A 17,239-nucleotide genomic window follows, 5' to 3' on the forward strand; every position below is an offset into this window, starting at 1 on the left:
AGGTTGATAAGAACAAGCAAAATCTAAGTGCACCCAAGCAAAGCAAGAAGCAACAAGGAGCAAAAAGGTGTGGCAGTGAAGGCTTTGAATGTTGTACAGTGGGCCCTCTCCTTACATGGGGGATCCATCCCGGACCCCCCGCGTAAGGGAAAATCCACCTATGTTTGAGCCCCATAGGAGATAATGGGGTGCATGCATGTGGCGGCACGCACATGCCACAGCCACACACACCATTGTTCTTCTCCCCACATGGTTGGAAGCCATGTAAAATGCATCAGTGCATGATGCAGGCGCACTGTACTTAACAAATGGACTGAAAACTAGAAAAATAGATAAGTTGATAAGTAGATAAATTATCTATTAATTGTATAAATAAGAGAAGGAAAAATAAGTAGGAGAAATAAAAGTTAATACCATATTAATTGTTCTTGAATTTAAGACTGTTTTGGAATTTGATTGATTTGAATATTGCAAATTTAATGAATTGTATGTGCAAAAATATATCTAAAATAACACAAGAAATTATTGTGGAAATAGCAATAACAAGTACATTTCTATACCGCTTATCAGTGCACTTAAGCACTCCCTAAGTGGTTTACAAAGTGTAAGATAATTGCCCCCAACAATCTGGGTACTCATTTTAGCGACCTCGGAAGGATGCAAGCCTGAGTCAAGTTTGAGCATTTTGCAGGTGTTGAATTCGCAAACTTATGATTTTTCTACATAGAGTATAGAAAAAGTATATCATTTAGATACTGTATTTGTTTATTATAAAGATAAAAGTAAATAGATTAATATTTATATAAATTTTATTTGTGATAGAAGTGTGATGGCAAAAAGCAGATATAAAAATGTATTAGAGTGATTGACTTGACCAATAATTAAAAACACAATTGTATAATAAATTTAGCAATTAATTAGAGTTGTAATGAATTTAGGTTAAAAACTAAGGGTGGATTATACATATGAATTTTAGCCTCCATTGTTATTAAGGTATTGTGATTAAGATATAGCAATTTCATCATAATCATTTGCTTAAGAGTAGATTTGCTAGTTGAGATTATCGATTTGATGTATGATATTACTGACATTTCATTTGATTACAGAGCATAACATTAATTTAAGTAGCAAAGTAGTATAAGATGGCATCAGGGATGAAGGGATGGTCCCAGTCCCAGATTCAAGTAATAACCCAGAGGAGAGGTTCAAAAGAAGAAACATTTAAAATAATGAACTCTAATGCAATACTAATAGAGGAGATATGAAAAATGAGATAGATTAAAGAGATACAACAAGAGATGAAAGATGAATTAAAAGAAACTAGACAAGAACTAAGAGAAGAAATAAAAGAAACGTGAAATGCGGTAAGATCTAAAAAAAGAATTAGACAATTTTGAAAATAGAATGGAAAAGGTATCGTCAGATCTACTCAATATGCAGAAAGAAGGAATGGAAAGAATAAAGTTAAAACATAAAATGAAAACAATTAACTAGATACTAGACCTATAAAGCAAAGAAGATTATTTGTATACTTTGGCTATACAGTGCGCCCGCGCCATACGCGGCCTTGAGCATACGCGCTCAAGCCGTGGGGCGGAAGGGGCGGTGCGTCCCATTCAATTGAATGGGTGCGAGCGCCCGTTGCGCCCTGCGCGCCGCTGTGCACAAGCCCCATTGTTTCCAATGGGGCTCGAGCATAGGCGGAATTCGCCTTACGCGGAGGGATCCGGAACGGATCCCCCGCGTAAGGCGAGGACAGACTGTATCTTATAAACAGAAATAGTACTTTGAAATCTGAGGGGGGGATCGAGCCTTCTCTTCTCTCTTTCCCTAAGGGAATCTGGGGAGACACAGGAGAGCCTGGATGCCCAGGGATCTGAGACGGGGGATCGAGCCTTTTCTTCTCTCTTTCCCAAAGGGAATCTGGGGAGACACAAAAGAGTCTTTGCAGCTGATTTTCATTGGCTGCCCAAAAACAACAACAACAAACAAACAGAAATGGGAACGGGGAGCAAAATAAACAGTGTCAAAGTGTTTCGAATCAGGTGACAACACTTGTGACGTCTGAAGCCTACGTGCTAGATTGACAGTTTACAGACACAAATGGGAACAGGGAGCAAATTAATCTGCTTTAAAATACTGTGATTTAAAATAAATGGGAACAAAAACAGGGTCTTAATAAATCGAGGTAATTTGCCCCTTTTCGTAATGGAAACGATGGAAAAAATTCAAATTAGTCTGGGATCATAATCCGAATCAGAATCGTGCCAATATAATCTGTTTTATCTGCCAAGTGGGAATGGCACCTAAAAGACAGGGCTGTAATAATGCTTCTGTCTTAAGAAAATACCTTTGCTAATTTGTTGAGCTTCCTTTTTGGTAAAGTATTATAGTAACAAAATGAATGAGATTAGATGAATCAAACTTCAGCATTTTTGGATCTCACAAGCCAGTTCTGGGCTTCCCCACCATTCTTGCTAGTACAATACTTTACTGCTTGCATGCCTTTTTCTGTCTCTGTCCATATTTATCCAAACTGTCTGGACAATCAAATTTGAGTGAAAAGAATGTTATATAAAATTAACATAATTGTAAGTATGAATTAATTGTATGAGTAATTGTAATCTCTATGAATTTTGGGACAATTAAGGTTTTTTAATTGTGTAGGATAATTACTATGTTATTATTTTGGAACACTGCTAACTAAAAATAGACTCAAAACTGCTGATGCTCTGGTCCTTGCTGGTAAAATCTGGTCTCATTTTCTATTCTCTCTGTTTCCTGCCTTTTGAGTACATTACTATAGCATGTCCCTCTGTGTTCTTTTCTGGTAGAGTTGGGGGGACACTTCAGATTCTTCAGGATTGGTGCTTTCTTGGGAACAAAGTACGGGACAGCTTGTGCTTTGAGAACTCCTATCCAGTGGAGTTATCACCCATTTAGGCCATTCCTGTGTTTTTGTTAGGGCCTGAGATTTTCTCCCCATAACCCTATACTGTACAAAGTGCTTGAATTAGTAAAAATAATAATACATCGTTTTCTGTTTCCCTTCCCTCTCTTAAATTGTATCATTGTCTAATCAGCAAACCCTTCCACACCTGTCTGACTTTGGCCTGGCTTAGAAAGGAGTTTGGTATGTACAGGAGGAAAGATGAGAGTAATGTGGCAAGATATTTTTGATAATCTGTCCACACTCTATCAGTAATTTTACTTGCAGATTCATTTTCAGATGCAGTCCAACCCAGCTCCCAAGATATGGCTGCTAGTGCTATAGCAAGTTGTAGCTTACAGCTTCACCATTGGGATATGGTTTTGATGTCTCAATTACATTTGGGTTTTTGTTGTTGTTGTTGTTGTTAACCATCCTTGAGTCAATCGTGACCCATGGTGACCCTGTGGATGAAACATCTCCAAGACTCCCTGACCTCCACTGCACTGCTCAGTTCCTGCAAACTCATACTTGAGACCTCCTTAATAGAGTCATCCAACTAGCATGTGGCCTTACTCTTTCTACCTGCCTCCATCTTTCCTAGCATTTTTTTCCCCACTGAGTCTTGCCTTCTCATGATGTGTCCAAATACGGACAGCTTAGGTTTTGTTGTCTTGGCTTCCAGGGAGATTTCTGGCTTGATCTGTTCTTGTTGGAATATGATCCAGAGGGAAAATGTCCAGAGGTGGGTGAAAGGTGACTGTCACCTGCAGCCATGATGACTAAGCATTTGGGCTGTGCTGAGTCACAGGATGTGCTGTCACAATGATGTCACCATGAGCTAGAAAGTACTGCAAAGTGCTGCAAAAGCACTTAGTCCTCCTGCCTGGGGGACTGGGTTTAAGGTGACACACCAGGAAGAGGCTGGACTAAGTGGCCGCATGGCACAAGTGTATATAAGGGTGGAGCCTCATTGTACAGTGTAGGTTGATGGTGTTGTGGTGTTATGCGAGTAGCTTTGTTGGAGAACACAAGTTTGTACATAGAGCAACTGAAGATTAACGTGCCTCATTATGCGACATCTGCCTCGAGTCTCCTTTATCAGCTTCTGGAGGTAGAGAGGAATTTCTCTTGCATGCAGACAACTTCTCATTGCTTCTCAGGTAGCCATCCTGGTGCCAAGCTTCAGCGTGATCCTACGCACACTGTGCAATCGCGCTAACAGTTCTGTGAGCCATTTGTTTGTCTTTTTGGCTGTCCACAAAATTCTCAGCACTCTTCTCCAGCACCACATCTCAAATAAATGTTATTTCTATCTTCTTTCTTAACTATCCAGCTCTGACATCCATACATGGTAACAGGAAATACAATGGGTTGTATGATTCTAACTTTTGTGCTCAGTGTTGGGTTAAAGATGTGTGGAGGAGAAAAATCCTCAGAGTATGTTGGTGGAAAACATAAAAGTAGAAATGAGAACATCCTGGTACCGGGTGGCTGGCTGAGTGGGTGAGGCATGGAAGAAAAGGTTGGTATGTTTTAATTAGTAAGTGAATTAAGAAGAATTAGTAAGGTCGTTAAAATTTGGGGTGGGACAGTGATGGCACTTCTGTCTGAAGTTGTCTTTTTGCTAACACCTATGTGTTTCTAAAATAAAACTTTACAGTTTGCTGTAGAGAAGACTTGTTTACTGAACAGTGGGGACAAAGACAGTTCTTATTGGCCAGGCAGCAAACATACATTTAAATGGTAATTTGGGCACTTAAAATATCCTGGAAGCAAGAACAAACTGTGCATAAACAAGTTAATACCCAGGGTATTAAAAATTTGAGAAAGTCATAAAATCTTAGAGGTAGAAGGGGACTTGTAAGGGCCATCTAGTCTAATCACTCACCAGTTGAAGAATTCACAACTAAAGCATCATTTCCCTAGTGTTTAAGAACTTTCTGATCAAAAAGAGTCCATCACCTTCTGAGTAGAGACTACCTCTTACTTCACAAAACATTGATGCACAGGTGGTTTGTTTAATTCTTTTGTGTTGTATGTAGACAGAGATGCAGAATATGTACATGGTAGTTGTCTAAACACACTCTTCACTGTTAAACGAAAGTGAGACTGGGAAAAACCAGCAATTGTCATTGTCATATAATACTTCAGATATCAACACATGTTTATCTGGGCAGGCAGCACATCAGCAAAGACATACTTCAACAAGCAAATCAGGATGATATCATGGTCCCTCCATCAACAAAATCCTAATCCCAGTAGAGAAATATCTGGAATTACTCAGGGTGGAGCATCTGACAGAAGTACTGTATTAACTGCTGTTGAGGGTTGGCTGGACAGGACAATCATCCAACTAAGCTTTTTATAGTACTTTGAACCAAGAAAACTACAAATCACATTTCATTGGTTGCATATAAAATAAACATATACAGCCTTTAACATTTCATTGGATGTTCAACTATTACACCTAACATACGTCTCTATCCTTCGTGGGGTATCCATCAATCAAACTATTATCTATATGTTTAGTTTCACTGTCTCCAAACTGTCTCTTCAGTGCCTTCTATTATTAGAGTTAGCAACTTAAGTTAGGAGCCATTTCCAAATTGTTTTACATTCCAGAACATAGGATTTGATATGACCTGAGTTTCATCATCCTGGAAACCTTTATTTTTATTTATTTATTTAAGTATTTATACCTCATTCTTCAGCCCTAAAGGCCATCAGAGCAGCTTACAATTATTATTTTTAATTAAATGGTTCCCTGCCCTCAGGCTTAGATTCTAAAAAAGACACAGGAGAAGGGAATGGTGGTGGTGAAGGGGATCAGGTCCAGCAGTTCTCCTCTCCCTCTGAGGCTTGGACCAAGGCAGATGGACTGGAGAGAGGGCTCTTCTTCTTAGTAGAGACCAGGCCTGATGGAGCTGGTAGGCCTCACTGTCCCTCTGATGATGTAGATGGCAAAGGGAAGGGCTCATCTGCTTACTCTTTGCTCTCAATACAATTCAGTACTATAATTTTCAACTCCTGAGCATAAGTAAAATTCCAATTCAAATCTACCCTCTACAATAGTAGTACAGTGGTGCCTCGGGTTACGAAATTAATTCGTTCCGTGGCACCGTTCGTAACCCGAAAAGCCTTCGTAAGCCGAATTGCCATAGGCGCTAATGGGGAAAAGCCGCGATTCCGTGCGAAAAAGCCGAAAAAAGCACCAAAAGTTTTTTCGTAACCCGAAAAAACATTCGTAACCCGGAACAATGTTTTCCTATGGGATTTTTTCGTATCCCGAAAATTTCGTAACCTGGGTATTTCGTATCCCGAGGTACCACTGTAGTAGTAGTAGTTCAAGAACCAACGTCTTGAGGTCAATCATATCTCCATTCTGGTTCCCAGCCTACACACACCACACTTCAAACTTCCTCCACCATTCATATGGTCAGCACAGTATGCAGTTGAACTACACTAGTGGCAAGGTGTATGCAACTCACAGTCCCAAGTGGGCTGAGGAACCCATTCCTAGTTTCAAACCTTAATAAACCAGTGGCTGAAATTTGAGACTTTTTAGGCTTACCTTGAATTGGCATGCAGCATAAGGTGAAGGTAATGTACCTTTTTGTTATAAGATTTCTCTGCTAGCAACAGCCTATTTAAGTTTTTGGACAGCAGCAAGGAAGGTGTTTAGACATTTCCTGTCTTCATATACAAGCTGGCTATGATTAAACTTTAAACTTTTACAGTGCTGTGTACATTTACAACACTTTAAAAATAAATGACGATGACGATGATGATGAAACGTTTCCTATTTCAGGGCCCTAGAGAATAACAGCTTTGCTTGGGAAGGAGATGCAGAGAACAGCATACACAGTAAGTTGATAGGAAGCCAACCAGTGCATCCCAAGGCTCCACCTAACACCGGCAGCTATCAGCTCCATTTTGCCCTGCAGCAGCTCCAACAACAGAAGCTTCAATCCAGACAGCTTTTGGACCAGAGCCGAGCCCGGCACCAGGTGACTAAAATGACTGAGGTTACTGTAGAAGATGTATTACAGTGCGCCGGCGTTCTACACGGGTGCGCTTTACGTGGTCTTGAGTGTACACGATCTTGAGCTTATGTGCTCAAGCCACAGGGAGCACGTGGGGTGCAAGGGGTGGCACGTCCCATTCAAATGAATGGGCGCACGTGCCTATGGTGCCCCACGTGCTGGCACGCCGCCATGCACAAGCCCCATTGTTTCTAATACGGCTTGAGCATAGACGGAATTCGCCTTATGTGGGGGGGGGGACCGGAACGGATCCCCCACGTAAGGCAAGGGCCGACTGTATTATTGGGTTCCATACATGGGCAAGAGTTCGTCATAGAAAATAGTAATAGAAGATAGGACCAACTACTCTGAAAAAAAATCCCATCTTCATTAGCATAAATAAGAAGTGTTTGCATAATGTGCTTTGATTTGCACAGTAGTTTTCCTATTATACAAATTTCTGAAAACAGTGCTTTGTGGATTTTTTGCAATATTTTATCACAAATTAATGGCTAATGAAGGGCAAAAGTGGAAAGACTTAGCATCAGCCAGTTTGTAGTAAAAAAAAAAGGGGGGGGGGGGAGTAAGCAACTGCTAGGACTCATGGAGACAACCAAGCATGTGTAGATTCAATCACAAGCACTTGTTTGTAAAACCTTAGAAAATGTGCTGCCTGTAAAACTGTATTCTCTGGATGGCATGGAGGTGCAAGAGAAGGTGCCACTTTTTGCGGCTCCTTTTTGCACCGCAGAAAGGTAAGATTGGGGCTGTGGAATGCGGTTGCTACGGCCCTGATCTGGCTCTAAAAGGGGCGGTCTGTACAGCCCCTTACTAACCTGGTACAGAGTATTGCATTCAGTCTGTGAGCTTTTTGTTACTTGTTTGATTTGCTCTTTATAATTCAAACATTTGTTTACCCACTGTATTATTTTTCATATTTTATCACAGATTGATCTCTTGTTGACTATTTCATTTCCTATCTGTCTGGAGTTACTGACTTTGGATATCATTATCATCAGTCAGTCTCGAGTTCTGAAACAGTAATTTCAATCTAAAGTGTCAGCTGGTCAAGTTTTTACCAAAAAGGCAGATAAGAAATAATTGATTTATTTTCTCATTGCATTGTACACACTCAAATTAATTGGTGCATTAATTTGTTTAATTTTCACTGTCATCGGCTGTTTTCTTGGTTTAACAAAGTTTTATTTTCTAAAACCCTGTCTTCTGAATTCTTCTGTGCTGAGTGCAGTAAAGAGCAAAAAAGAGAAACCTAATTCATTATAGAGTTTCTTAATTTTAATGCACTCGAGAAAACTTCTAGAAAAATTCCCATGTTTGTTAACCCCTACTTGTTTGTCAGGGTCTGCTCTATACTGCCCTTTCATCTAAACTTTGCTCTGTGCCAGCCAAGGAGAAATAGTAGGCACATTTTTAATCTCTATCCAAAGGGCCCCATGTGCACACTTCTCAGCTCAGGGTAGCCCTGTGAGAGGTTTGAAGGGGGCCGTGCTGCTTAGCTGATCTTTCTTCTAATTGCTGACATTGAGATGATGTTGTTCTTGGCTAGGGGCAAAGCCATTACTCAGGAGTTTCTGTTAAAGTGATTCTTTGTTAAACCTCTGCTTGCATCCCCCGCACTCCCTCCCTCTCTCCGTCTGAGCTCAGCCATTCAGAGTTGCAGTTACAGAGATCTTTGCCATGCCGCAGGCTCAGGCAGAACTGAAGTTTCCATTATTGAATAAAGGGAGTTAATGTAGAGGCTCTTAACTGTGCACACCATAGATGAATTCAGTTTAACATATGATTAGTACAATTTAAATGTCAAAATGCAAAGAAATATGAACAGGCCATTCTTGTCTTCTGTAACTAGTTAGCCATAACTTTGGATGCTGACACCAGGTGATAAATGTCTATATAACCAGTGCCATTACTTATTCTTTTATAACATGCAATACTGTACTAAAGTTTCACAAATCATTAAGTAATGTTGTAAACTACAATGAAATACAACAGTTGAGGCTATTAAAATCCATCTTAATGGGTTTTAATGTACAAGGTCTTAGCTCAAGTCCATCCTTTCCACCTTTACCATCACCTCACTGTGTGGCCTTGGGGAAAGATCTATTTCTAAGCCACGCTTTCTAGAATTCTAAATTTGAAATCATAATGATGGACCTATCAGGGTTGTTGTGAGGATCACTTTGTGAAGCTCTTTGCAATCATGACCTATTTAAATTATTAACAATATTTTCTTCCAACAAATAAAATCTTGTATAGTTTAGCCAAATGACGTATACATAGTAACATTCTATCCTTACATTCTGTAGAAGTTCTGATTCTTTTCCGTGAATGCTGCAGTACAATATTAATGACGGTCACTCGGGCACAAATATTGTTCAGTATTACTCAGTACATTTATTTGCTTCTGAATATGTAAAATGTTCAAGTTGTGTACTGTAGAAACAAATTTCAGAAACCTTTGTGCTTTTGAAAGTGTTAGATGTTAATTACTTCTGCATGCTAAATATTTCTGTGTGAAATACCCTGCTGAAAGGAAATATTGCGTTATACCAGAATACTTATCAATTCCAGACAAAATGAGAAACCCATGATTTCCTGTTACAAGAAAATTCTATAAAAGAGGTTTTCCAACCCCATCTGTGCAGACAAGTCTTTCATTTTCAGTTTGGAACAAAGTACAGTTTTCAGACACATCCAATTACAAGAAACTGGGTTTGTTTCAACTACAGTTGGCTAAAACATACTGAGATCAAACAGTGATATCCAGTCCAGTTTGTTTCTCTCTGTGTCCTGGACTGCGGCCAGCACACACAGACACATGCCGATAAGGAAGGCAATTAACTATGAAGCTGGAAGTAGTCCACAAACCTTGCAGGGAGAGAGAGAACAAGCAAACCGAAAGCCAAGCTGAAGTCAGGATAATAGAAGTCACAATAGTCAGTCCAGTCCAGGGTCAGGTCAGCCAGAAGACCATGCCCTATGAGGAACGACTTAGGGAGCTGGGGATGTTTAGCCTGGAGAAAAGAAGGTTAAGAGGTGATATGATAGCCCTTTTTAAATATTTGAAAGGATGTCATATTGAAGAGGGAGCAAGCTTGTTTTCTGCTGCTCCAGAGAACAGGACCCGGAACAATGGATGCAAGCTACAGGAAAAGAGATTCCACCTGAACATTAGGAGGAACTTCCTGACAGTAAGGGCTGTTCGACAATGGAATGCACTCCCTCGGAGGGTGATAGAGTCTCCTTCCTTGGAGGTCTTTAAACAGAGGCTGGATGGCCATCTGTCAGGGATGCTTTGATTTGGATTTCCTGCATGGCAGGGGGTTGGACTGGATGGCCCTAGTGGTCTCTTCCAACTCTACGATTCTATGATTCTATGATAGCAATAGTCCAGTCCGTTCTGAAATCAAGGCTACAAGGAGCCAGTGCAGGCAGCAATCACACCAAAGGATCATGCAATAAACTCTGACACTGAGTTGGTGTCTCTCTGCTCATTAAGTAAGGGAAACTCTCCCCCATGTCACCTGAGGCTGATTTGCTAATTGCTTCTCAGCAGTTCTCTGGGATCTGCGTCTGCCAGCACTTTCAGCCCTGCGTTGTCTATAGGAGGGAACCTTCAAGCTTGGTTCCTCCCCAGAGTCACCACTAGGCTGCTGTACCACCAGAGGAATCCCACCAGCACTAGGACCTGGCTGAGCCTCCTCCTCTGGGGCTGGGAGATCAGGGCTGGATTCTGGCAGAGCGGGATCAACACCTGGTGTAGCCTCAATTACCTCTTGCTCTGGAGGAGCCCCATCCTCCTCCTCATCCTCCGAGACTTGCTCTTGGCTGGCCATGACACTCTGGACATATTGGAAACCTGCTGTGTATTATTAATTTTATGTCAGTTTTTATGTGGATCACATTCTCTCCCTCAGTTTCTCCTCCAGAATTTTCATCCTTTATTTAGTGTTTGCCTTTTGTCTGATGTTTGAGCTATCATTTCCAGTCCCACAGAGGTTTAGTTTGAAACTCTTGATAATCTCCCAAGCAACCTGTCCACATCATCATATTGGACAAACTGAAACTTATCCATCAAAACTGAATAAATATTCGCTTCAGTTACTTCCCCACACTTTACCTTAAATGCAAAGAAAAAGTTAGAACAGATCCAAGCAATTTTCTCTGCAAAGTATTTATCAAATTCATCAGAGTGCTTTTCTCAGGGCTCTTCCTTAGCAGTCTGAGGTCTAGTATATAATAAACTGAAACTGCTGCACTGGAGAAAATGGAGTAAAATAATAGAGGTGACAAGGATTATTTTCTTCACTGCCCTTATGACTGCAGATACTTTAAAATGGTCCCTGACCCATGCTTGATTGTTTTCATCCTTAGTGTTTTTCCAGTGTCACTCCAGTCATCTGCTCAAGCACTTCATTATCCTGAACATTATCAGAAAGCCAAGGAGTTCATCCCCTAAACCCAAGTAAAGGATGAGTAGGTGTGATTGTATCAATACCCAGATCATCTCCCTTTTCCACAGATCAGCCAAGGCATCAGCAGAATCACCAGCTGGAAATCTCCCAGAGCCTTTTGAATCTATTAGTCTCTGAGGATGGACAATTTTAATGGACCCCTCACCCCTACAGCAGTTAGAAGTCTCAGCACATCTAAACTCTTAACACTTAGAGAACATGGCATCTGAGCTTTTTCAAACCTGCACACCCCCAATCACCCTCTTCCTGACCAGCAAAAAACAGATCAAAAGTGTGGCCTGCTACATGTGTAAAGCCAAATCTTGAGACAGATCTATAGAAGCCATGAAATCCTCAGTAGCCCCTGATGAGGAGGCCTTGGAATGGGGACGAACTCCATTAACTCAAGCAGGAAGAAAGTTGAGCAGCAGTGTGGATAGTACTCCCAACAGAATTCCAATCCTTTCTCATTATCCTATTATCAGGTGTACACACACAAACCTTGGAGGTTGTCAAACAAGTACATCAATAAGGGGATGGATTCGCAATAGATCACTGCAAATCTGCCTCCCCAACCCTCAAATCTTGTGTGCTGCTGCACTCAGAAAGCTGGTATGCAGAACATGGACATGTTGACATTCCACTTTTCAGTCAACCAGGCTTCAGTTAAATATGCAAGGGCAGCTTGCTTGACCAGGATCAAGCTATGGGTCATACAGCTCCTCACTGATCTGGCATTAAGCAGCAGCATTTTTTGACTCAAGGGATTCCACTGCAGCAGCTGGCTGTATGGTAAACCAGAAGGAGGAACAGCCATAAGATGTCTCCCCTGCCTTCTCCCTTGTTGGCCTGTTACACCTCCTGCTTCCTGCTCAGCACCCCTGTGTTTTCTGAACACATATCTGTTCCTAATAACCCCTCCCAAACCTAAGTAGAATATTGCTTCCTTAAATTTAAATTTAAAAGAAGTAGTTTCAACTTAGAATTGTTTTACTGCACTAAAGAAAACTTCAGTACTACAGATCATATTTATTTATTTATTACTGTATGTCATCTCCTGTCTAGGCTGTAAGGTGGCCTTAAAATGATTGTGAATAGAGAATAATCAGCAATCAAGAGAAATGTCATGTCTGGCTTGAACTGATGGTCCTATCTTCTGTTATGTTACATAATGGCTATGTTACATAGACCCATACCTTCTGGCCCTTCTTCACCTTTTTTCCTAAGTGTCTTTGGTTGTTGCTTGGCCCTATTTTACGTGGTTGTCTTTAAGATGTTTTACATCTGCCATTTTCAGGGTTTGCTTTGCCTTTGGCACACAGTACCGTAACTTATTTTGGAAGTGACTTTAGTTATCCCTATAGAAAAATCATGCCAGGAATGTATTTAATGTATTTTTAGTGTAACAGCTGAGAAGAAGAAATGGGAGCTGACTTCTGTGGCTCATAGTTTGGGAACTTCCCTCCCTTCCCTCCCTCTCTCTTGCTTTTTACCTTCTTTATTTCTTTGTCATAAATCATTGACTCTCAAAGAAGATGTCTATGCCACCTGAGCACTGTATAATGCCTCGGAAATAAATCTTACATAGCGACAGTAGTGATTTTTCAATGCAATCTGACATAGGCGTGTAAGAGAAAATTATTGATTTGCATTCTGAAGACAGGACTAATGGAGAACATGCTACCTCTATAAGCTTATCAGAAGGTGTTGTGGGAGGTGGGGATGGAATTTGTATTATATTGTCAGCAGCCTTTTTTCAAAAGCTTCCCCCCTCTCCTGTTTTTTGTTTGTTTGTTTTTTGCTGAACTCTGTAACAAGCATATTGCAGAGGGAAGATTTACTGTGTGTTGCACCCATGCCAGGGTTGCTTCTGACTTTTAGAATTTTTGGGATATTTATGCATCATGATGATTCTGGTTTGTAGAGAAAGAGACATATATTTGTTGTAGAGCAGATGCTTTGCTTGCAGAAGTCCTCATGTTGAATCCATAGCATTTCCAGGTAGGATTGGGAAGGACTCCTACTGGAAAACTTGAAGAGTTGCTGCTACATATAATATGGACCTGGGTAGATTAATAGCCTAATATAAGACAACTTCCTAGTTTTTATGTATTTTGTTTCTTTCTTTGGTTGTTCTCTTAATATCCTTCCATTGCAAGTGTCTTGTTAGTATGACTTTTATCTCTTCAGAATTGTTTATACAGAGGTGTAGATGTGTGGACAGACAGCTACACATCCATACAAATGTCAGATGAACTGAGAGAAACTTCAAAGAATTGTGGATTTTAATTCTGAGTTAATCAGATGATGATTCAGCAGCCACCACATCTGCTGCCCTATTGCTGCAGGTTATGGTACTCATTCTCCAGTCCTCTTGGAAGATTTCTGGTTGCTATAGCGTCTCTCATGCTGCAGTCTCTGTTAGTCTCAAGATTGTGTAAGTGGTGTTTTTCACAATGTGGTCAGAATAGCAAGTTCTGTAAAAGAGGAGCACCAGCTTTAAGTAGGCTCAAATGTTTTATGCTCTTGACTATTGATGTCAGTAAACAGTTTTGATGCCTCTTTCTGGGTTTGCTACAGTCCAGGTACTTTTTAGCAAAGCCAGATAATATGTGTTTATCTCTGATCCAACTTGGAAACCTGGTCTGAAAGGAGTGGTTTAAAATATTCTACAAATAAATATATAAAACTACAAGTTACAATAGCAACCAAAATTTACCTTAAAAGCTGCAATATGTATATTAGCATAGTCCAATTACTGTTGTCTAGAGACATAAGAACAGCCCTCTATGAAGGATTGCATCTTGTTTCTAAAATAGCCAACCAGAAATTCTGGACCATACCAACAACTATCAGGTAAGAATGCACAGGAAGCCATTGAAATCCACAAACACCTAGACAACTTCAACAGGAAAGAAGAAACCCTCTTCTGAATAACTCTTTACAAATAAACAAACAAACCCAAAAACACCTATGACATGGTTGCCACAAGTCAAAGTGAACTTGAAGGCAATTAACAACAGTAAATAAAATATACAGGACATCTAATGCAATTTTCCACAAAGTCCTGCAAAAGTTATTTCTTCTTTAGAATACTGGTTCCTTTAATCCATGCTGTCTGTTTACAGCTCTACCATATTCTAGGGTGAAGGAATGCCCTCTGCAAAATACTGGAGAAAACATAACTCTTCTTTATTTGATTTTCTGGCCTTAGGAAGTCATTCTACCCGCCTGGTTCAGGGACCAGCAGGTGTTGTTTGGTTTTTTTTTCAGTAGGGAGAAGATTTTGGAGCTATTGCTTTGGTTACATGCTGGGCATGTAGTTAGGTAGGTAGGGACTACAGGGTTTCCTGTCTCTTTCTGTGTTTATTCTCACAGTTCTTTTCTGGGAAGATAGTCAACATCATATTCATATGCCAATTGGTGTTTTCTATTTATAGTAAGGGCTTGCAGTATCTTTACTGTGTTCTACTTGTCTAGTCAATGAGGCAAGAACCTCCTCCCCTTCCACCGCTGCCTTTGAAGAAATGTCAGTTGGCCTTCCTACTTGCTCCAGAATAATGTATCATCATAAGATGAAGAGAGAATTTTCTGAGCCTCCAGTTTCAGAAATTCATAGTTTGAAACCTTCCATGTTTTGTTTCAAGGTGTATCATGTTAAACCTGCTACACTGACTTGTACTCACCATGGTACTTCACCTGCAGAACAACTGAAAAACCAACTGAAACTGTAAGAAAGTATTTCTGGCTACAAACTTCATCCAATCATCAAGTAACAGAGTCCAGGTTTATCCCCAGTTTGCAACCCTGATCCTCCCAGCAAATGAAACCTACTTAGAATCAGAGATCCATTTCACCCTAGAGCCTTTTGTTTAGACACCTATATAGTTGTTCCAAATACGTCCAACTTATGTCTCCAAACCTACATGGGCTTGTCCTGGTGAAGTAACTTGACATTACAAACACCAGAAAATTTTCTGAAGGAAGAGAATTAAAACCCAGGTATGCTTTTTGCCTAGAATATGGGGACAGTTGTGTTCCTATTCATATAATTGGTGGGGAATGCCCTGATGAGGCATTCACATATTTTCCTGTTGCTTAGTTGCTAGTGCATTTACAGGATTGTCCCTGGTATTGAATTATGTTGAAAGGTGCCTTGAGCAATATACTATGAGCTGTTCTTTCCTCTTTTCCATGTAACATGTGGTTTGAATTTGTTTATTCATCCATGGGCATTGCATGAGCTAGTAACAGCATTGCCATTGTGCAGAATGAAAACAAAGGCTGGCTCTCTGTATTTACTGTTCTTCTTCGTGGTCTCTGCAAATAACACAAATGGGTTATTCTACGTCTGCGCAGTAAAGCTCAGAAACTTCTGGAATCACTAGGCAAAACTTACTTTGCAACTTCTTGGCAGTAGGTTAGCCCACCCTTAGAAAGCCGCTAGCGTTCTCACTCTTTCCCCAATTCATTTCATCTGATTCTCTAGCAGCTTGAAGGAACTTCTCTTGTGGAATTGTTCGCTTACTAACTGGGGGGAAAAAGTCTTTTGACCACAGATTGTTTGACCATTCTTGATGGATTTCGATTTGGAAGCTCATCACCTTACTTGGATTTTGTGACTTCGATTTTGCCACACAGACTGATAGACCTCCAACATGGTTTGAAATGGCCTCCCAGTCTATCTCCTTTAAGAAATGTGTTAAATGTGTGTGTGTGTGGGGGGGATCCCAGGCCAGGCCCCCCACAATATTTGTTTTCTGTGCCTTGGAGAGGGTCACAATGTCCAGTCTTGTGCCCTCTGTAAATCTTTGACTCCCTAAGCCTGTAAAAATTGAGACTCCAGGCTTATGTCCACCCTTTACCAGCAGGACTTTAGTCTCTTAGGCTGCTGTGACTTCTCCACCCCCGCCTTCCAATAAATCCAAAGAAAAGGGACAGAGTGCAGAAAAGGCCTACAAGAATAAAATTCCTAAAGAGAAGTCTAGGAAGGCTGATAGGTCTGAATGGGACTAAAGCCAAGATGACCCTAGACCTAAAAAAGCCTCCAAGCGCAAGCACGCTGAGGACAAGAGTTCTTCTCCCAGACAGGAGAAATCTCCTGACCTCTTGGCCTCTAAGCAAGCTCATTCCATTTCCCCTCACGGCACCAAACAAGCCAGACCAGCTGAGTCCTCAAAAATGCCTTCTGCAGCCTTAGATTCTGACTCCGACTGGAGAATGAATGGTGTGCGCGACCATGGCACCCGCACCACGTCGCATGTTATGCACGAGCCCCATTATATCAAATGGGGCTCAAACATATGCGCTATTTTCCTTATGCGGGGGATCCAGAGTAGATCCCCTGCATAAGGCAAGGGCATGCTGTATTATACTTTTGACAATGAGAACGGCTGTTAAAATAGTGAGTTTGGTGGTCTTTATATGCTATACGCTTTCCAGGCTTTTGAAATGCTTGATAGGGCTCACAAGATTTTCCTGGTGGGTTTTCTAACAGAATACATTGTTGAATATGTCCTTTTCTTTAAAATGGGAGCATGAGAAAAATAATTCATTCGCAAGTTGTTATATGGCTCTGATTCCATTCTGTGTGGATTTTTAGATGAACCGGCTGCAGTTGTCATGACCTAATGTGAAATGATAGCAAAATTGTCTAATTTCAGTCAGAAACACCAAGACAAATGTAATGTTGGAAGAAGGACAAAACTGTAAAAAGGAAAATGAGAGGCAGTTCTGCATCCTCCCCAGACCTTGCTGTTGTCATTTATTGGTGGGAAAAGAATCAAAGGTGGCAATTTAGACCATAGAGA

The 17,239-nt window shown here is 40.7% G+C and overlaps 1 protein-coding gene across 9 annotated transcripts in view; it reads left to right on the plus strand.

Moving 5' to 3' along the window:
* TTLL5 (tubulin tyrosine ligase like 5) overlaps positions 1–17,239 on the plus strand; it is a 273,548-nt gene that overhangs the window by 219,282 nt on the left and 37,027 nt on the right. For all 9 annotated transcript variants that reach the window (XM_042473064.1, XM_042473053.1, XM_042473080.1 and 6 more), the window contains one exon: positions 6,741–6,939. In XM_042473064.1, coding sequence (XP_042328998.1) covers positions 6,741–6,939 — 199 coding nt within the window. The remainder of the gene's footprint in view (positions 1–6,740; positions 6,940–17,239) is intronic.

This window comes from Sceloporus undulatus, chromosome 1 (genome assembly GCF_019175285.1).
Source record: "Sceloporus undulatus isolate JIND9_A2432 ecotype Alabama chromosome 1, SceUnd_v1.1, whole genome shotgun sequence".
Classification (NCBI taxonomy): domain Eukaryota; kingdom Metazoa; phylum Chordata; class Lepidosauria; order Squamata; family Phrynosomatidae; genus Sceloporus; species Sceloporus undulatus.